This window comes from Pelophylax lessonae, assembly GCF_965119305.1.
Source record: "Pelophylax lessonae genome assembly, chromosome: 8".
NCBI classification, from domain to species: domain Eukaryota; kingdom Metazoa; phylum Chordata; class Amphibia; order Anura; family Ranidae; genus Pelophylax; species Pelophylax lessonae.
The window spans coordinates 64,331,160-64,354,414 of NC_138775.1; the positions used below are offsets into that span (position 1 = coordinate 64,331,160).

Here is a 23,255-nt window from a genome sequence, read left to right on the forward strand (position 1 = left end):
TCTAGAGTGTGATCAGGTTTCAGAGGCAAGGGAGATTTAAAGATTTATATTCAAGTCTAAATCTACCCTTACAGCTTTGCGGCGCCACACTGATTTCCAAAAGTAGTTCCTGCACTACTCTTGGTGACTTTGGGGGCGATTCCAATAGACATCTGTGCAGTGAAGCTGCACAGATGTTCTTTAAATCGCCCTCGAACTTGCATTGAAACGCGGATTTGAAATCGTGCGATTTCATCTCAACGATTTCCAACCTGCCTCAAACCCGCCTCCAATGTGAACGTACCCTTAAAGAGGAACTAAACTCACTCTTTCAACTGTCTGAGGTCCCTCTTCCAGCATCTTCTACCTACCTTCTTGGCCAGAGAGGCAGTAAAGCTCATTCATATGCAAATCCTGTAGTTGGCTCATTCACATGCCAGTTCATACATATGCAGATCCCATGGTACTTTGCTTATAATAAGCTTTGGACACAGTGTACACAGAACAACAGGAGTAGACAATCCCACATAGCTGGAGACTGCTGGAAGGCATGTTTAAACAAATATTTTTTTTAGTACATGATAAAGTATTGCCAAAGCCTGCTAAGGGAATATGATTGGAGATGTTTAGAAGACAGCTCTATACAAGTCTACAAGGGCTCACTGGGCAGGTGCTATGTACACAACAGAGCCAGCTGAAGCTTTCCTACTCAGGTAAGTAAACAGCAAGGGGTAGTGGGAGTTCGTCTGTGTAGGTCTGTAGGGCTAAGAAGTGTGGTAAATGTACGTTTAATGTAAGTACACTGAAATCTTTAGAGTACCTAGGTCCAAGTTCCTCTTGGTGTACCTCTCACTGTGAGAGCCTCTTCTGGGGTTCCTAATAGGAGGTATGTAAACGTCCCAATGGGTAACTGATGAAAGCTTCAACTAGTTTGCAAACAGAAAGAGACAATCGTTAAAAGAGTAAGGCAGGCCATACATTATGCAATTTTCTGTCCTTCAACCATGGGTTGAAGGAAACAAAGTTGCTTGATTCCTCTATCAACATAGTCAGTGTTAGTGGAGGCATCCCTTGCTGAGAGCTATTGTATTCTGACAGCAGGAGGTTTCCCAGCTGTTAGAATACAATGATCACTGCTTTCAGCTATGACCCCTGGCAGTGATCAAATGAGAAAAACCTGACAGACTATGGTCAGCTTTATATGGCTAAAGGTTTTTTGGTCATACTTCTTTTGTGAGTCACAGGAGTACACTTACATTTGTTCTCCTGTCACCCAAAGTCAGCTGATAGTGGGCTATTGCCTGCTATCAGCTGAAGAGGCAGAGCTGCTCTGGGCTCTGAAAGAATCCTGACAATATTGTCGGGATCCATTCTGCTGCCTGCTGCCTGATTTCCATCTGCGACTCCCTCAACCCAGGTCTCCATTGACTGCTGGAGGAGCAGAGTGGAGAGTGGTGACTGAGAGTCACTGATCTCTGCTGTGAGCAGATCAAGGACTAAAGCTCCGTACACACGTACCGATTGTCGGCCGCAAATATTCGGGCGCCGAACGATCGGCCGATTGTCGGCTTGTTAGTATGATGCTTCCGACAGCCGACAGCGCATTTTCGGCCGAACAGAATCTGTCCTGCAGGCATTAACATTTTTGTACGCCGACAACAGAACGGCCGATTGTGCGTCAGTCAGTACAGATTTCGGCCGACAATCAGCAGATTTGCAAGACTGGGCATGCTCAGAGAAGAAAAAAGACACGGAAAGTTAACCATCACATGACATCACTTCTGCAGTCGGCTGTTGTTGGCCGACAAAATTCGTGTGCAGTCTGTTGCACTTTTCAGCGGACAGGACAGCCCTGGACAAAAGACGGCCGATCGTTCGGCCGGCGATCGGTACGTGTGTACGGGGCTTTAGTGATCAGCGGTCATCTGATCACTTAGTTCTCAAAATCGCACTGATGCTGCAGCATAGAGGTGAGTGTGGATGTTTGGGTTTTCATAACCCCGTACTTCTCTGTTAATACATTATTAGACGTTTCTTAACTCAGGCCAGAATCACCCCCCGCATTCACAATTTTGGATAATAGAGAATTAACTGAAATTTTCAAGCAACACCAGATGTCTTTTTATTCAGCTTTGAATTTATATTGTTGTTGTGATAAATCAAACAAACCATTCTGGATGAAAAGCATCACTGAGGTTATTAGCAATAAAAAAGCCTGTATGTAATGGCTGGATTTGGTACCTTCAAAGAACAGATATGTCACATAGGCATGCACCAAAGGCAATGATCCTAAATCTACAGGATTCTAATTTACTACAGCAGTTTTTGCATGCAGAAAGTATTACTTCAAGGAATGTGACAACTCTGAAGTGGCACGACGCCAAGCTTCCAGAGTTTGAAAACTGTTGAGCTGGTCTGACGCAGTTCTTCCATCCAAATGGGTTATTTTGCTAGGGATTTCCCCATAATGAATACTTGCGGATCTCACTGATTAAAGTGACATTTGGAAACTGGTAAGTGGACTGGGAGAAGCTGTTTATGTTAGTTTGTCTTCCAGTTCCTTGAACAAGAGATCAGTGTTTGAGTTCGGACAATCAGAAATTCCACACATCATCGATGTGCTGAGAGAACTGAAATCCAATCTTGAGAGACGTCTAAAGTATGCACAGTTACACCAGCTCAGACACAAGGTGGAAAGGCTGGAGTTAGACAGTAGCAGATGGAACCAATAACGTATACAGGAAAGTATTGGGTAGCACGGTTGTACTTAGGCACTTCTCTGGAGACCACTCCACTTAAACAGCCCATAATCTTTTGCTACATGTGTTGGCTTTTTTATTTAACCTACAAGGTGTTCTTTTTTTTTCCAGAGATGAAGTAAGCTCCGGGGGCTACAGCAGATTGATTTGCTTTTTTGATTATGTTCCCTTCTTACGTTTTACTTCGAAATAAAATAGCTGCACACTGTTTCTGGGTGTCTGAAGAAGGATGTTTGTGTAATTATAATAATAAATATTAATATTAATTTTATTACAAAACAACCATTAATCCTACAGGATTTGGTGATTGTCCTTTGTAAATTAGGTTGTCGACGGCAGAAATATGTGCTTGCATTATCTGGCCATATAAAGTTCAGGCAAACTTGCATTTCTCTTTCGCTCATTGATGGACACAGCTCCATATCTTCTTGACCGTTGGGTTATGCTGTCCCCTACAGGAGTAGGACGCAGCATAACCCAACGGTTAAGAAGATATGGAGCTGTGTCCGTCAATGAACAGCAGAGAAAAGGTTTTTACAGTAAGACAAAAAAGCCTAGTACACATAATGAGGTTATCAGACGAATGGTCGTCCGTTTTTTTTTTTTTTTGCATGCTAGTCTCCATATCGAAAACGAATAGAATACTAAATTTTAAAAATTCTACGACAGAATAAACATTTGAAAGTTATAAAATGTATTTGTATTGTATGTTCGGACAAAAACTGTACTGATTAAACCAAAATCATACGATTTGGTATCGTACGAGTAACATCTTCATGTTTGCCCCTTCTGAAAATAGCAGACGACAGCTATGTACTAACAATCAGATTATTGTACAATCGCTTTGAAAAAAGTATATATACTTTTTATTCTGATCGTGTCTACAGGGGCTTAAGAGTCGGAAGCATTATAGGTGCCAGCCTATCTTGGTGGATTGCCTAAGAAAACCCATCTATGCCTATTCAACTTTCAGTTGAGCAGATCTGGACATGGAGCATGGGCCAAGACATGGACGTGCCTACAAACATGCAAATATTCCTGATCAGATTTTAAATGGCCGTGACAATTGTCACCACAAAAAAATGGAGAATGTTAACCCCAGAAGTTGATAGGAGTTCTACCCCTTCACCACTCTATCCAAAAGCAAAAAGTAAAGTCATCAATCTAAGTGATTACCAATCAGGTAATGTTCATAGTTTATGCTTTTGCTGCCATCACCGTAACTATGTTATGGCAGAGCAGTGAAAGTGAAAAACCAACCAGATGACTATATAATTAGCCCATTCCTGGTCTCATAGACCCCTGATGTCTTCATTAAGAGGACCTGTCATTAATATCACATAAGGGGCTTATCAGCCCCTTCATGATAAATAGTAAATAAATAAAGTAAAAAAATGTTTAAAAAATTGCAAGCCTCGGTTCATACTATAGACCACATGTGAATCGTACAGGAACCGCTCCATATTATTGTGCAATTCACGTGTGATTCAGTTTGAATGGGCTTAAATCGCACCACATTGCATCAAAGATGTGCATGCACCTTTTGTTTGGAGCCGCACCTCAATCAGATCACATGGTCATTTTGTACCATGTGATCCTATGCAGACAAAGGCACCACATTTGTGACCTGCATTTGGGGTGTTGTTAACTTTTTATTGACATCTGCTGCTGATCCCACAGAATGTGGTGCGGGAAATCAGCACGGAGTGTGGCGTTTCCCGCACTGCATTGGTGTGAACCTAGGCTAAAATATATTAAAACATATAAAGAAATTAAAGTCCCCCCTCCCCCCCCCCACACACACACACGCAAATGCACATACACATGCATGTACATGTACACACACTACCTGGTTGCAATACATACACAAAACCCAAATTGCATAACATATCTCCCTAGTATAATTTTAGGCTGTCATTTTAGTTTACCTCTGATGGGCTTTAACCTAATGGACTGTAACAGTTTTTATATGTCGCCTGTTTACAATTTTGAGTATCTCGTTTTTCACTGTTTTGCAAGTGCACACAGTATTGAGCCTGGAAATATTTGCTCATTTTTTTAAGATGACACAATCTTCTCTCTTTTTTTACCCCTCTTTATTAACTCCTTCACACCAACGTAACGCAAATATGCGGCCTTCGGGTTCAAGGGGTTGTACTGGGGTAATGCCTGCAGCTGCAGGCATCACCTCTGTGCCATTTTTTAGAGCTGACAGTCGGCTTTTTTAATAAGCTGCTCGGGTGTTATTACAAGCAGCACTCCCCTTCTGCCGCCACTCTGCCTGGGTCTCCCGTCCCACCGGAGGGCCCGAGCCACCAGCTGTCACGTTTCGGTCGAATCATCTTTGATCTGGTCTCAGAATCTAGTAACCCGGAAGCTATGTCATGACATCACTTCCTGTTTACTTGAGCTTTAAAGGCACCAGATTTAAGAAAATGTCAGTATTCCAAACAGACAATCCAATGCTTTTAAGTGCAATGGAGGGATTTGGGTCTTATAGACCCCAGATCCCTCCATAAAGAGTACCTGTTACTGCCTATTACTGTCACAAGGCATGTTAACATTTCTTGTAAAAGCAAAAAAAGTGATCAAAAGTTTTTGTTGAAAGGGACAGTGTAATAAAAAAAGTAAATAAGAAAAATAAAATAAATGTAAAGTTCCCCACCCCTCCGTGCTTGTGCGCAGAAGCATACATAAGTCACGCCCACAAATGTAAACAGTGTTCAGAACACACATCGGAAGTATCGCTGCAATCCTTAGAGCTGGAGCAATAATTCTAGCACTAGACCTCCTCTGCAACTCTAAACTGGTAACCATTAAAACCATTAAAACATTTTAAAGTGTCCCCTATGGAGATTTTTAAGTGCTGTAGTTTGTCGCCATTCCACAAGCGTGTGCAATTTTAAAGCATGACATGTTCGGTATCCACTCGGCATGACATCATCTTTCACATTACACAAAAAAATTTCATAAAAGTGTATTTCTTCCAAAAAAATTGTGTTTGAAGGACCGCTGCTCAAATACAGTGTGACATAAAATATTGCAACAGCGGCCATTTTATTCCCTAGACCAGGGATCTTCAAACTATAGTGCTCCAGTTGTTCAGGAACTACAATTCCCATCATCCCTAGTCATGTCTGTGAATGCCCGAATTTTACAATGCCTCAGGGGACGGACTGGAGGGCCGTAGTTTGAGGATCCCTACTCTAGGGTCTCTGCTAAAAATATATATAATGTTCGGAGGTTCTATGTAATTTTCTAGCAAAAAATACTGATTTTCAACTTGTAAGCAACAAGTGTCAGAAAAAGGCTTAGGCTCCAAAGGGGTTAAGGGACACAAGATTTAGAGACAATTGGGTAGAACTGCCACCTACTGGAAGATTTGAACACTGGGAAAAAAAAAAAAAAATTGATCAGTCTGGTAAATTTCCTCCCGCTCCAATCATGCCTCGGGTTTAGCAAGAGTCCTAGGAAAATGGACATAAATCAGAAGTTGAGAACCACACTCCGTTTAGTGTTTGACATTCATAGTAGCTGGGTGCTCATAGGCACCGTGCAAACCACAGTAAAACAATGAGGCGTTATCAGCACTCTGTTGCAAACATAAACACTTTTTTTTATTAGTGCAATCTTACATCAGTGAAGTAAGCCACCGTTTCATGGCCACACAGGGTCCCTTCTTCAATGCAACATAGTCACAGATGTGTTGCCCAGTTAAAGTGGAGTTCCGGCCTATTTTGCAACTTTAGTGATTCCCAACTTTAGTGATTCCTGGAGTGCTCGCTATGCTGATCAACAATTGGGCATTTTCAATTTTTTTCGGGGGTCCCTTACCTTTTTTTCAGGGCATTTTTTATTGTACTTCCTCCTTCTCCCCCCTCTGTGGCCGAGGCCACCGACATCACTTCCGCCTTTGCATTGCATCCTGGGAGCTGTTTGTCATCACTCCCAGGAGGGTGGAATCAGGAAGAACTCCCAGAACACTCCCTGGTATCAGGAAGAAGGACACAGCAGATAACACTGCGGCTTCAGATGCCCACATCCAAGATGGCCACACCCAGACAGCGTTTTTAAAAGTAAGATTTTGACTAAAATCCAATACCATACACCTTCTAAGTATGAGAATAGCGGTTCTGTAAAGGGCGGTGGATTAGTATTATAGGGGTATTTTTAGTTAAAAAAGGTATTTGAGGCCGGAACTCCGCTTTAAGGTCTATGGTCTTGCCTTCGGCACTGCTTGATGGGAGTGGGAAGTATTTTACCAGGCTGGTCAAAGGTTGTTTTGTTTGGCAATGTCCAAATCCAGACACAAATCAATCAGCGCTGCCAAATACAAAACAAAAACACCCAATGTTATGCACATAAAAAATAAATTGCAAGCTAAACACTCCCAGGGTAATTTTACCACACCCTCCAGATCGTCCTAATTAAAATATAATGCAGCTCAATACAAAATACAATCAAAGTGATAAACAATAACAATCTCTAATACAATCATATAATCATAGCAAATAATTTGTGTAAATTTAAAAAGTCCCCAAATGCAGACAAATAATAAAGACCAGCACTCTTGACTTTATATATGTCTGCATTTGGGGACTTTTTGTATTTTTAAAATTATTTTGGGATATATGATTTTATTTGGGGATTGTTATTGTTTATCACTTTGATTGTATTTTAAATTGCGCTGCACAGAAATTATAATGTTCCAATCCTCTTGTGGATGGCAGTATAACCCAAATGTCTTAGAATCCTGTGTCCCTAAATTAACTTCCAAGAAAAGGATTTTACTGTAAGCAAAAAAAAAAATCAGTCTTTTTTATTTAACCTTCTTGCATTTGCCCTCCTGTACATTAACGTCATCCCTGGCTAGTTGACTAATTAGCTAATTGAATTACAGCCATTGTACTGGAAAATGTCTAATCTGTAGAAATCTAAAAATACACATTTTTTAGTCAGCCATACAGTGCTGATTTAAATATCAAAATGTATACATATTTGAGGTCAGGATAAATAATTTAGTAAAAAAGTTTGAAAAATTAATAAATATATATAATATGTGTGCATTTTGGCAATTTCTCTGCCTATAATAAAAATAAATTCAAGGATTTATAAAAAAAAAAAAAAGAAATGGTGCAACAAAAGAAATAAATAAAAAAAGTTAGAAAAATTTTTTTGCATTATATTCCAAAAGTCTAAATTTGGTCTGTTCACAAAAAATTTGATTATCTTGTGGCTTAAAAGGGTTAACGTTTCTGTTCTAAATACTTTCTTCAGTAAGAGAATCAAACTAACCAGTGCATTAGTGCAGTAGTTAGGAATTTTTTTTTCAGAAGCGGAGATCAAAATGGTAGCCTCTCTCATGAAAGGTTTACTTTAAAGTGTAACTTTAATCAAAAAATTAAAAATAAGTGCCTATACTGTTTAAAATTCAGTGATACGCTATCTCACCCTGCTCTGCACATTCTCAGTTGCTCTCTATTTTTTCACACTGTGCCAAAAATCAGAGCCACTAGAGGCTGATCTGCTGCCATACTAAAGATTTACTGCTGCTCAGGGGCTGTGGGCGACAGCAAATTGGCAGTCTCCATCAAGAAGAAACAAGAGCAATGCTGGAGGCAATTTACAGCACACACTAATTTTGGTAGCATAATTATTAATGTGGAATGAATGTCCCTGGCTAAAGAACATTCTTTTTTATCAAGTTGTTATAGGTAAAGTTCTGCTTTAACCGCTTGCCGACCGCCGCACGACGATTTATGTCGGCAGTCAGCCCCTCACAGGCAAAGCGACGTAGGGCTACGTCGCTAGCCTGTGAGGGTCTGGGGAGCGAGCGTGCGCCTGCCGGAGGCGCGCTCCCGCGTGGTCACGGACCCCCCCACGCGTGTGCCCGGCAGACCCGATGTCCGCCGGTCACTTACGATCGTCCGTTAGAGCAGGAGAAAGGCAGGCAGCTAATGTAAACAAGCCGCCTGTCATTCTCCCCTGTGTAGGAATAGAGATCATACGGTTCTACTATGTAGGACCATTGATCACTGTTCCTACACCTCAAGCCACAGCCAATCACAGTTAGAATCACGCCCCTAGGGACACACATAACCCCTTCCTCTCAAAAAAAAGTTAACCCCTTCCCTGCCAGTGTCATTTTACAGTAACAGTTTATATGTATAGCACTGATTACTGTAGTAATGTCACCGGTAACCCCAAAAGTGTCAAAAATGTCAGTCAAGGGTCCAATCTGTCCGCCACAATGTCGCAGTACCGCAAAAAAAATCGCAGATCGCTGCCATTACGCGTTAAAAAAAAACCAACAAAAATGACAAAAATCTTTCCCTTAGTTAGTAAACGCAGTAACTTTTGCGCAAACCATTTAAAATACGCTTTTTGTGATTTTTTTACCAAACATATGTAGCATAAAACAAATTGGCCTAAAATGTTAAAAAATTTTGATTTTTACATTTTTTTGGGGGGGAATTTCATATAAAAAAATGTGAAAAATATTGTTATTTTTGCAAAATTGATGCTGTTTTTTTGTTTATAGCGCAAAAAGTAAAAATTGCACAGGTGATCAAATACCACCAAAAGAAAGCTCTGTTTGTGGGAAAAAAAGGACGTCAAATTAATTTAGGTACAGCGTCGCACGACCGCGCAATTGTCCGTTAAAATCACACAGTGCCGAATCGCAAAATAGGCCCTGGTCAGGAAGGGGGTAAAATCTTCCGGGGCTTAAGTGGTTAAGTTCTTTATTTATTTATTTTTTATTTATTATTTAGTAGTGATTTATAATTTATTATAATATTATTTATACTTTATTATTCAGTTATTTTTTTATTTGTATGAGCAGAAAGAAGTAAAAATGTGCAGTTATTTATTACAATTTTTTTTTTTTAAGATTGTCTCTGTAGGGTGAAGTTACAGAAAGTAATTTGCTGTCCATTCTGCTTTCTGACCCTCCAAATCTGGTGCCTTCACTCACCTACCTCACTCCTGTCTGCCAGTCCCCTTAACAGCTATTGCAATAACCTTAAGAAAATACCGTTCATACCATATAGTCAGCCAGGTATTTTGGTGATTGGCCACTCAAGCATTGAGTGCTTTATTATGCAATGACAGGGGAAACAGGTAAAGGTGCCCAACACCCAAAATCAGGATAATAACTAGGACTGTGGATTAGATCAGGGGATTACGGAAGGTAAAGACAGATTTGTTTTACGTAGTATAAGGCGATGCTTACATGGGGTAGATGGTGCTGGGTAATATAAATGTGAGATGCAGTTGAATGTCACTCTTAATAATACCCCAAAACCCCAATACTTCATAAGTGTTATTAAAATTGCAATTCCTACATTTCTTTGGCAGTTTAACAGAAGATGTTCACTTTAAGATCCCGCCCTGTGTTGATCTTCATCAATTGGAATACATGCCATCTCATCAACAGGACAGCGGGAATGCTGTTATTAGCACTAAGATGTAGCCTGCTACCTTGGCAATGGTGAACATTAATAATTGATAGTGTTCCCAGCATTAATTCATGCATTGGCTGTAACACAAGACAGTGACTGCTGCAGTCTCGTGTACCTGTAGACTCCTGGATATACTTGTACAAAATAACTTTCAGCCCAGTGTTTGTAGTGGACAATTCTTTTATGATCCGTTAATAAAATGAAAGTATGAGTCGACAGGCTTATTTTTATCGTGTTCCTCCACAGGAGCTGCACAGACGGAATCAACACCAGCCCGAATCGGCAAAGACCAAAGCTCTGCAGACCGTCATTGAGATGAAGGTACATTTTTGCAGCCTATCTTTTGTGTTAGATACCTTTTGTTGTATGTTAACAGTCATGATTTAAAGACCATGCTATACATTAACCTGTTGTTCAATACTTGGTTACATGCATGTCACTTTGCTGTACATTGTGTTCTGCTTTCCCTGCTGTACAATAATTGATCACACGCATTGCCTACCTGGTTGTACATTATGTCCCATTTACCCTGCTGTCCAATACTTGGTCGCATGCATTGCTTACTATGCTGTATGTTAAGTCCCGCTTAAACAATTGTACAATTTCTGGTCACACACATTGCTTACCATGCTGTTCGTTATATCTCACTTAACTTGCTTTACAGTAGTTGAACACATGCATTGGCTACAATATTGTTTGATATATCCCCGCTTACCCCGCTGTACAGTATTTGGTCTCATGTATTGCATACTATACTTTACGCTATACCCCACTTATGCAGCGGTACAGCAACTGGTCACATGCATTCCTTAGCATGTTGTATCTTATATCCCACTTACTTTGCTGTACTATGTTGGTCCCATGCATTGCCTACCATACTGTATACTTTGTCCCACCTATCCCACTGTACAATAATTGGTCATATGCATTGCAAACCATATTGTATGATACAGTATCTAATTTTTGTATATATTTTATTATTTCTTTTCATGTGACAACACTGAAGAAATGACACTTTGCTACAATGTAAAGTAGTGAGTGTACAGCTTGTATTACAGTGTAAATTCGCTGCCCCCTCAAAATAACTCAACACACAGACATTAATGTCTAAACAGTTGGCAACAAAAGTGAGTACACCCCTAAGTGAAAATGTCCAAATTGAGCCCAAAGTGTCAATATTTTGTATGCCTACCATTATTTTCTAGCACTGCCTTAACCCTCTTGGGCATCAAGTTCACCAGAGCTTCACAGGTTGCCTCTGGAGTCTTCTTCCATTCCTCCATGAAGACATCACGGATCTGGTGGATGTTAGAGACCTTGCGCTCTCCCATCTTCTGTTTGAGGATGCCCCACAGATGCTCAATAGGGTTTAGGTCTGGAGTCATGCTTGGCCAGTCTATCACCTTTACCCTCAGCTTCTTTAGCAAGGCAGTGGTCAACTTGGAGGTGTGTTTGGGGTTGTTATCATGTTGGAATACTACTCTGTGGCCATGTCTCCGAAAGGAGGGGATCATGCTCTGCTTCAGTATCTCACAGTACACGTTGGCATTCTTGGTTCCCCTAATGAACTGTAGCTCCCCAGTGCAGGCAGCACTCATGCAGCCCCAGACCATGACAATCTCACCACCATGCTTGACTGTAGGTAAGACACACTTGTCTTTGTACTCCTCACCTGGTTGCCGCCACACATGCTTGACACCATCTGAACCAATTAAGTTTTTCTTGGTCTCATCAGACCATAGGACATAGTTCCAGTAATCCATATCCTTAGTCTGCTTGTCCTCAGCAAACGGTTTGCAGGCTTTCTTGTGCATCATCTTTAGAAGAGGCTTCCTTCTGGGATGACAGCCATGCAAACCAATTTGATGCAGTGTGCGGCATATGGTCTGAGCACTGACAGGCTGACCCCCCACCCCTTCAACCTCTGCAGCAATGCTGGCAGCACTCATACGTCTATTTCCCAAAGATAACCTCTGGATATGAAGCTGAGCACGTGCACACAACTGCTTTGGTCAACCATGGCGAGGCCTGTTCTGAGTGGAACCTGTCCTGTATGGTCTTGGCCACCGTGCTGCAGCTTAGTTTCAGTGTCTTGACAATCTTCTTATAGCTTAGGCCAGTGGTTCTTAACCTTGTTGGAGGTACTGAACCCCACCAGTTTCATATGCGCATTCACCGAACCCTTCTTAATTGGAAAAATAAAATATGATTTTTTTCAAATTCAAAACATAGGTATATATTTAGGTATATATTTATACATAGGTGCACAAAATGAACAAAACCATTAAAGAACAAAACCATTAAAACATGATTTTCACACAAAAACATAATAATGAATATTTACTGCAAATCAGTGTGACTTCTGCTGTTGTCTTTCAGAGACCTGTTCAGAAATGACCTCCGCCGAACCCGCGAGGCTGACTCACCGAACCCTTGGGGTTCGATCGAACCCAGGTTAACCACTTAAGCCCCAGCCCTATTTCGGGCACTTTTTGTTTACAAGTTAAAACCAGTATTTTTTCCTAGAAAACTACTTAGAACCCCCAAACATTATATATATTTTTTTAGCAAAGACTCTGGAGAATAAAATGTCGGTCATTGCAATATTTTTTGTCACGCGGTATTTGCGCAGCGGTCTTTAAAACGCCATTTTTTTGGAAAAAATTAGAAAAATAAAATTTCGCTGCATTTAAAAAATACTAAACAGTAAAGTTAGCCCATTTTTTTTGTATATTGTGAAAGATGATGTCACGCCGAGTAAATAGATACCCAACATGTTACGGTTTAAAATTGCGCCTCCCCGTGGGATGGCGACAAACTACGGTCAATAGAGATCTCAATCGGCGACGCTTTAAATTTATTTAACGGTTACCAGTTTAGAGTTAGAGTGTAGCTCTTTTTTTTAATTATTGCCCACACTCTGACGATCGTGGGGATACCTCACATGTGTGGTTTGAACAGCGATTTCATTTGCGGCTCGACTTGCGTATGCGTTTTTTTGTGCGCGAGCTAACGGTGACGGGGGCGGCTAAATTTTTTTTTTTTTTTTTCTATTTATTTATTTCTTTTTTTTTTTTTTTTACTTTATTACAGGTTTTTTAAAAAAAAAAATCTGATCACTTTTATTGCTGTCACAAGCAATGTAAACATCCCTTGTGACACCAATATGTAGTGACAGGTACTCTTTATGGAGGGATCGAGGGTCTAAAAGACCCCAAACCCCTCCACTACACTTCCATGTATGCAAAACGCCGAAAACTGCATTTTTTTAAAATTTGCCGCCTTTTGCAGCACAGTAACCCGGAAGTGACGTCATGGACGCCGCCTCCGGGTTAGCTCATCGGAGACCCGATCTATGCCGTTTCCGGCATTCATCGGGACTCCATCCAGCCGGCGGACGTGCCAGCTGGGTGCTCGGGGCTCCCGGTTCGACGGGAGCCCCAAGCAAAGCCACGGAAGGTGGCGGGAGGGGGGAGGGGGGGGACGTCCCCTCCCGCTCACCCTGGTAACGATCGAGCGGCTCCCGAGCCGCATCGGTCGTTACCGACGGAAAGCCGACCGTCGGCTTTAAACCACGGTGCATCATCCCGGTATAACCCCGCAAAGCCTGCCGACGTATGGGTACGTCAGTATGCGGTAAGTGGTTAACCTTGTTGGAGGTACTGAACCCCACCAGTTTCATATGTGCATTCACCCTTCTTAATTGGAAAAATAAAATATGATTTTTTTCAAATTCAAAACTTGGGTATATATTTAGGTATATATTTATACATAGGTGCACAAAATGAACAAAACCATTAAGAACATAGAACAAAACCATAAAAACATGATTTTCACACCAAAACAAAAACATAATAATGAATATTTACTGCAAATCAGTGTGACTTCTGCTGTTGTCTTTCAGAGACCTGTTCAGAAATGACCTCCGCCGAACCCGCGAGACTGACTCACCGAACCCTTGGGGTTCGATCGAACCCAGGTTAAGAACCACTGGCTTAGGCCATCTTTATGTAGAGCAACATTTTTTTTTCTTTCAAATCCTCAGAGAGTTCTTTGCCATGAGGTGCCATGTTGAACTTCCAGTGACCAGTATGAGAGAGTGAGAGCGATAACACCAACTTTGACACACCTTCTCCCCATTCACACCTGAGACCTTGTAACACTAATGAGTCACTTTACACCGGGGCGGGAAAATTGCTGGGCCCAATTTAGAAATTTTCACTTAGGGGTGTACTCACTTTTGTTTCCAGCGGTTTAGACATGAATGACTGTGTGTTGAGTTCATTTGAGGGGACAGCAAATTTACACTGTTAAACAAGCTGTACACTCATTACTTTACATTGTAGCAAAGTGTCATTTCTTCAGTGTTGTCACATGAAAAGATATAATAAAATATTTACAAAAATGTCAGGGGTGTACTCACTTTTGTGACATACTGTATGTCCCACCTATGCAGCTGTACAGTAATTGGTCACATGCATTGCCTGCCATGACCCACTCCCCCTGCTGTACAATAATTGGTTACAACAATGTTGTATAATATGCCCCACTTACCCTCCTGTAAAATAATGGGTGTTACGCATTGCATACCATGCCAAACATTATGTCCCAGTTAAGCAGCTTTACAATAATTGGTCACATAACAGTGCTTACAATGCTGTACATTGTGCCCCACTTATGAACTGCACAGTAATTAGTCATATACAATACTTACCATGCTGTATATTATGCACCAGTTAACCTACTGAAAAGCAATTAATCACATCTGTTCTGTACAATGCTGTACAGTATGCCCTGATTTGCCTTCCATACAGTTAAAGCGGAACTAAACTGTATCTGAGCACCACAAACTGAAAATGCTGTCTAATTCATTTTAATATTCTAAGCTAGTTCCCCCAGCCATCCATGTTACCATGCTTTATTTTGTTGATAAATCACTTTGAACCCCCCCACCTAAAATATATTTGTGGCCATCTTGTGTAAGGGCACATGATTATTGTAGCATTTAACTCCTGGAATCCATCTGCCCTTTGCTCAGTCATGTAGGCAGGAGGGGATGATTAGCTGAGAAAGCCCCTCCTCACCCAGATGAAAGATTTAAAAAAATGCCCATGAAGACTTCTGGGATGTATGACATTATTTTGACCTAGGCCAGAAACCAGGAAGCAAATTAAGAAATGTAAAAGAAAAATAGTTAAATACAAGTCAATAAAATTTATTTACTAATGCTAGCAGGATGAGGAATAAAAATAGTTAATTTTGTTTGAGAGAGTTTAGTTCCGCTTTAAGAAAGGAGTAATAGGCCCTTGCTGTGCAATATCTCCAAGTTACCCTGCTGATGCCTTTCAATAACCGGTCCCATTTCCTACATGTATTGTGTACATTATGACTTAGGCTTGCCATACATTATACAATTTTCTGGCAATTTACCTTCAACTGTGTAGTACAAAGGCCTGCACAATTGGATACAGGTGAAAGTGTTGTTTAGCTTTGACCTCAAATTATGTGGTTTGGGGTGAATCTAACAGAAAATTGTACAAGAAAATTGAACATGTATGGCCAGCCTTAGTCTATCTACCATACAGTAACTGGTCATAAGTACTACACTGCTTGCTGTGCAAAAGTTACCATATTGTAATATGTGCTGTCCATTGTGTTACATAGAAAGTCCCACTTATCCTATTGCACAGAGTTCCTTTCCATACCATACTGTGCAAGGAATGAGCATGTGCCTTTTGTACCCCACCAAACCTCAAAGCATCTTTCTTTACCATGTGTACATCCAAGCATCCTATGCTATGTTTACAGCCTTGCTGGGATAATCCAATAAAAATATTTTAAGGGCTAATATGCTTACATTTCTTGCAGAAAATACTGTTACAGCCTCTCTCCAGTGCTGCTCAAAGAATCATAAGCCTAGACTTTGGTCATGTGATCTCTTCTGAACAGTAGGATCAGCCCGGTAGAACTCTAATCCAGCTCTTAAGAAAAGATCACATGACCAAATGACTTGCATTATCAATTCTGCTTTGGAGAGTGGCTGGAGCAAATTTTTTTTTTTTCTTTGGAAAAGGTTAATATCCAACCACTGGTGCCCAACTTGCTGGATTAGAAATAACGGAGGGATGGGACTTTACATGAGAGACATGACAAGGCTGGCAGGACCAACGTAATACATTTATTGATACATAAAAATATGCAAACATTGCATGTACAATAGGTAAAAAGCAGGAGAGTAAGAAAACTGGTAGGTGGTCCCCAATTCCAGGTTCATAGAAACCAGCATGGCAAAATACCAAAAGGTAGGAGGTAGTTGATTGCAATCATTACATCAGCAGACTGCACTCAACTACCTCCTACCTTTTGGTATTTTGCCATGCTGGTTTCTATGAACCTGGAATTGGGGACCACCTACCAGTTTTCTTACTCTCCTGGTTTTTACCTATTGTACATGCAATGTTTGCATATTTTTATGTACCAATAAATGTATCATGTTGGTCCTGACAGCCTTGTCATGTCTCTCATGTAAAGTCCCAACCCTCCGTTATTTCTAATCCAGCAAGTTGGGCACCAGGGGTTGGATATTTACCTTTTCCAAAAAAAAAATGTTGCTCCAGCCACTCCCCAAAGCAGAATTGATAATGCAAGTCATTTGGTCATGTGATCTTTTCTTAAGAGCTGTGATCTTTTCTTACTCTCCTGGTTTTAACCTATTGTACATGCAATGTTTGCATATTTTTATGTACCAATAAATGTATCAATTTGGTCCTGCCAGCCTTTTCATGTCTCTCATGTAAAGTCCCAACTCTCCATTATTTCTATTTCAAGTAGGGATGGAGGCGCACGATACCTCCCACCGTGCACCTCATGCTAAGTCCCAAACCTCTCCCACTTGCTGGATTAGGCCAGAAGTGGTAATTATTTTGTAGCACTTGGGCTCCAGAAACAGGTAGCGGAAACAAAATCATTGATTTTCAACAGGACTGTGATGGTCTGTATCAGTCTCATGTAACATGACCTTAGTGATCACAGTCTCAAACCATCTCCTGCAGTATTTCCACAATCTCTGACAGCTTCTGTAACATTACATAAAATTAATATTATGTGCGGGCCCTTGGTGGTCTTAAGGGTTGTACTTGAGACCCCATATGCCTAGTAAGTTAAAAATCACCGCTAATTCAGACCCTTTTGTTTATCTATCCCAGCAAGACTGTTAATATTGCTTTCTATTAATATTAGAGTACGGGTCCACTTTAAACCATCTCTTTTTATATAGTTTGCTGTACATCTTCCATGCTGTTCATTATAGATCTTATGTAGCAAGCTGCACATTGCATAATCACCCCAACTGTGGTACAATGATAATAATAATTAGGCTCAATTCACTAATCTATGATTATTGTTATTTGCCAGAATGATTGCTGTTTTCAGCGATGATAGCGAAAAATAATGGCAAAATAAGAAAAATAAAATATGTAGTACATCTTTGTACTACATATACTGTTCATTTCCCAGTGTTTTACCCCTTTAAGGACCCTGCAAATAAATAAAAAATATCTGTTGATCTGGCCAAAATGCACTCAGCTTTTAAGTCCTGTTGTGGGTTGACAACACGCAGCATTTTTGTGGATTTGTGTCCTCATTTGCATGTGCATTTGGGGCCGGCTATGATTTTACGGTGGGAGACTCAGTAGAGTTTCCTGCAAACAGCTGTGGGTGGGAAGCCCCATTTAAAGCAATTAGAGTCTGACAGTGCCAGCAGCTGTTTACGTGAATCAGACATGTGCTTACCAGTGGATGATCGGCCCTGGATTCAAACAGTCTGTGTTCAGTGACGATCATTCACAGGTAATCATTTCATGTCCAATTGCATGCAAATGTTCGCAAATTGCTGTGGGCACTGTTAGCCTCTCAATGCTTTGGTGTCAGCCCTGCCCAATGTATTTTGCCAAACTACTCAGCCATTCCCACTTTCAGATCCTTACAGCATAAAGGCTATGCATTCTATAGTCCAAAAGAATCAGGAGGTCTTTTTGAGATAACACAGGAAGTGTGCAGAGGACACAGGGCAGCTCTGAAGTTTTGGCTAGATCAACAGGTATTTTTTTTTTTGTTTATTTGGGGGGTTTATTTTGCACTTGTGAAAACCGATCTAACAAACTGTTTCTAAAGATGTATTTGACAGATCAAAGGGGTTAAAATAAGTGAAGTTTATTATTAGGGTTTAGATACACATTGACAATCATTACAGCAAATAATGCATGCTTAGTGAATTGAACTACATGTGACCTTTATACATCAAATAAATGCATTTTGGAATTAAGAAATAAATGTGCATGTGTTATAGTTGAAGTATATTAAATAGGTACAATTATTTCATAACTTGCTGCAACTTAATGTGACCTATGCTACTTGTCATATTGTGACATCTACAAGTACCTGTGCATACAGGCTGCGGTTTATTGTTCCTTCTATCATGTAACAACACTCTAACAATCCCCAAATAACAGCTCCTCCCCATCATCTAAAGTACCTTACCCTCTCCAGATGCCTACTTACCTCCATCACACAGCTGTGGCTTCCACTAATCTTTATATCCTTTAGCCCTCGTTCACACTGCACGCAGCTTTAAAATCATGAGAGTTCATCTGAACTCGCAAGATTTCAAAGCCGCATTTTAGCCTGACTTCGGGGGGACTTTAAAGACATCTGTGCAACTTCATGCACAGATGTCTATTGAAATCGCCCCTGAAAGCACAAAAAGTAGTGCAGGAACTACTTTTGAAAATTGATGCCGTGCCGCAAAGTCGGCATCGCACCGATTGGGGCTTTCCCATTGCTGGCAATAGGCTGGGATTTGACATGCGATTTGACCAGTCAAATCACATGTTAATCACGTTATTATAAACAGGGCTTAAAGAAGTGTTCCCTGTGCTGATTGCACCTGCATAATAGATCCCTCATTACCTTCAATGAGGCAGCCCCCGAGGCTATAGATGCCTTGGGAGAGAGACAATGGTACTGCATTTTCAAGTGATAGCCAATTAGGGTTTACATCTGAATTTGCCCAAGATGTTAAAGTAAGGTTTATTTTCTTATTTCTTTATTTTTTGTAGATAACATTTAGTATACAGGTCTGTTAAAGCAATGGCATTTCTGTTTTATTTTGTTGTGGAAGCACAGAAGTGAGAAAGTCAGGTTTTTATTGCCATCTGTGTCCCTGTTGGGTATATTACCCCTCATTTCCTGACAGTTACCCAGTGGGGACACAGACACATTGGGGGGATTTAATAAAATTGGAGCATGCAGAATCTGTTGCAGCTGTGCATGGTAGCCAATCAGCTTCTAACTTTAGCTTGTTCAATTAAGCTTTGGCAATGAATCCTGGAAGTTGGTTGGTTTCTATGCAGAGTTGCGCCAGATGTTGCACTCTACAGTTTTAGTAAATAACCCCCATTGAACCAATGACAGTATTTTATTGCTATCTGCACTTTTCCCTCCCAGTGACAACCAGTCATGCTTAGCTTGGACTGGTGTCACAGTGACTGGATGTGATGGATAGTTTCCCCAACAAGATCACAGGCAGAAATTAAATTGTGACAAAATGTGAACTCTACCCCATTTTATCCACATCTATATATAAACAAATATGGGTGGATTAAGGTCTCATTCATATGGGTGTACCTATGGGTACATCCATGTGAAGGGAGGTCTTCGCCTACACGGGATGCACAGGTGTTCCATGTATCCGTGTGGAAGCAGTTCCATTTATGTTTTTTGGGATGTACAGATACAGCCGCTGGTCCCAATTTGACAATTTTAGCATTCAATACTTTTAAGTGGGTCCCCTTCTGTGTTTTGTGGTCCCATCTGACAGTCCCTATGTCACTACTGAACACAGTACTGAGATAGCAGCTAGTGGTTGTAACCACAGTGAACAGCGGAGGATCGAATATCCAACACACCTGGAAGTGTCAGGTGATTCTTCAAAGTTTCTTTGAAGTGATTGTAAAGTTCATTTGTTTTTTAAAATAACAAACATGTCATACTTACCTAATCTCTCAGGTCCCCCTCCGGCCCCTGGCTCCTCTACTTCTTGATGTGCCACCATAGGAAAACATTTCCTATAGTGGCACACATGCGGGCTCAATCCTGAGCCAGACTGTATGTGTCTATAGACACACACAGCCTGGCTCGGCCCCACCCCCTGCTCCGGTAGGAGCTGGATTTGACTAACTTGGCAGCAGCAGGAGCCAATGGCTCTCACTGAGTTCAGGAGGGAGGGAGAGCAGCGTCGCTGCTCTTGGGCACTGTGCTGGATTGAGATTGGGCTGACAATTTGGGATTTGGGGGTGTTGACAATAGAAGGTTTTTTAATGGTAATGCAGAGAAGATAAAAACCTCAGCCTTTATAACCACTTTAAGGCCCCATAAACACTTGGGCAGCAATTAATGCAAGAACCTCATTGGGGGTTTCCGATGATCCTATTGGAAACAGTGGGAAGATGCCGTCTCCTGTGGCTAATTGTGGCAGCTGGTATGTGATCATACATGCAGCTAATCGCTGGTAACCCCCCACTGGGATTCTTGCATGTAAATGCTGTAGGCCCCATTCGCAGGTTTGAACGTGGCCTAAAAGTAGAAAGCATCTTGATTCTTGAGTAGAAATCACCCTAATAAGGACCAGGGGTGTTTAAGAATTGGTCCAGAGTAAGTCAATAACATGTTCATTAGTGATGAGCTTAGGTGTGTTCCGATCATACGCATGCCCTCCAGGAAGCTGTCATCTGCATTGGGCCAATTATCTGCGGCTGGGGCTCCAAACCTCATAGACACCTGTATACAATGACTGTGTATACATGTGGCTGTGGGGTGGGGAATGTTTCACCCACTTATAATAGGCTCAGTACAATTTTCTGGTGGGCTTGCACAAGTGGGTTTAGACTGGGATCCAAAAACGCCTGAGCTTATCGCCACTGTAGATATGTTTCAAATGGATCCCTGATTCAGTTTTTCATGTTTGCAATTTCTTTTCTTTTTTTTTTTTTTGTTTTGTTTTTATCCTTTTTAATTATTAATGAAACAAAAATCACTGTTTAGTTCATATCCCTGATAGCAGCCGCTGTAATCTGGGTGCTCGGTTTTTGTAGGGATGAGGAGAAAGTTTATACTCCCCTGATCCTCCGGAGAACTGCGCTCCCTACCCCACGGTCCAGTGGTGGACTGTTCCTGTCTATGTTGACGACAGGAACAGTCAATTTTAATGACTGCTGGAGTTCTGGGGGGGGGGGGGGGACCAGTCTTGTGCAGGGAGGATTGGTGAATCAGGTAGGTATATCTCCACTGTTATCTACCCTAGAACAAAACAAGCAGTTAACCTGTGCAGTGTGGGCATGGCCCCACTGCATGCGTAAAAAAATTATTTGCCAAGAGTTTTCATTTAAGACCTGTTCACACCATATTTTTGTGGTATTGCATTTTGAGCGCGTTGATGAGATGCAGTGCCGTTCAATCGTTCTGAATGGCACCCCAACTCACTTTGCAATTGACTTTGCTCCATTCACACTGGCGCTTCCGTAAAGCGGGATCCACTTGCTCAGCAGGCGATCTCCGTGCTGATCCCCACTGAGCAGGCAGTTTACAGGTCTGTGTCTTCTCCACTATGCAGAGTGGACACTGTCACAGCCCCCTCTCGTCAATGGGGCAATAAGATGACAACGGACTGCCTGTCCCTTTCCATCCGATCTGCCAGACAGATGGGGAATAGGTCCCCCATCCATCTGTTTTTGACAGACAGGATCGGGTCTGATGGCAGTGGGTGTCAGCGGACACATCTGCCACTCCATAGAAGAGACTGGAGGAACTGATCAGGTCCGCCTGAATAACTGACAGGCGGACCTGATCGGATCGCCCGTGTAAAAGGGGTCTTACATTGCAGAACAACACACAGCAACAAACAACAGCAACATTGCGTTGCATGCACTATTTTTTGACAGCACACTGCAATGCGCTAAAATGTGTTGTGGCTCTGTGCTGCAATGAACATCCATCTGCATGTGCATTGGGGTGCCACTTTAGAACGAATGGCAGCACATTGCACTTGCTGCATGCGAACAGGCCCCCCAATCATCAGGATATGGAAGAGAGGGGAGAGTGCAGTTGGCAAACAATTGCTTAATTGTGCTCAATTATCTAAAAATATTTTGCATTGTTATTCCAATGTGACAGCTTGCCAAAGAGGGGTTAAATAAGCTAGTTTTAGGTTAAAGAAACTTTTTCTAGTCCCTAGTGAATAGAGACCAAATAACATTGCATAATCTTTTTGCTGCTCTCAAGTAATTGCTTGGCAATGGCAAATGCGTTCAGTTTCATGCGACAGCTGATTTGACTAAATCAGGCATGTTTTGAACTGCAGGTTATCTCTTAAAAGCCGGTTTAATTATGTGGAAATACAGCCATTAAGAAAATGCATTTTCTGGAAATCAATGTCCAGGTAAATTATCTTGAAATGCTTTTAGCAAAATGAGACGGTTGAGAAGGACCGCAAGAAAGGAGACATGGATTGTGAATCGTAAGACACCAGGAAACATAAAGTTGATCATTTTTTCATAGACTTGTAGAAGCCAATAGGTACATATTGAATAGAAATGAAAAGTAAACTCCTGGCAAACAACTAAACATGACTGAAATGAATACATGATTGTGGTCTGTTACCTGTCTAAAGGTTTCTAAGGCCAGGTTTAGATGTGCGTCTAAACCTGCCGCTCTGCATTCGGAATGCTTTTTGACAGGCAGTGAGGAGGGGATGTGACGCCTCCTTGCTACCTGTTTTATCCCTATTTTTGCCAAGCAAACACACCGCAATTATGTGAATTGCACACAATTACGGGCCGTTTGCATTCACTTGAATGGGTCACGTTCAGTTGGCTTGTCGCCGATCATGATATGTTGGATAGGTTTTGCCATGGATTTGAAGCCAGCCATGGCATATGAACATCCCTGTTTGCTGCCATTGCTGATAAAAGAGGGGCAGTTGGGGGAGGTGCTAAAAATG

General features: G+C 41.3%; 1 protein-coding gene across 6 annotated transcripts in view; it reads left to right on the plus strand.

The window, feature by feature from the left end:
• Positions 1-23,255, plus strand: part of ERC2 (ELKS/RAB6-interacting/CAST family member 2) — a 1,553,364-nt gene that overhangs the window by 310,908 nt on the left and 1,219,201 nt on the right. For all 6 annotated transcript variants that reach the window (XM_082265097.1, XM_082265099.1, XM_082265101.1 and 3 more), the window contains one exon: positions 10,448-10,522. In XM_082265097.1, the coding sequence (XP_082121223.1) occupies positions 10,448-10,522 (75 nt within the window). The remainder of the gene's footprint in view (positions 1-10,447; positions 10,523-23,255) is intronic.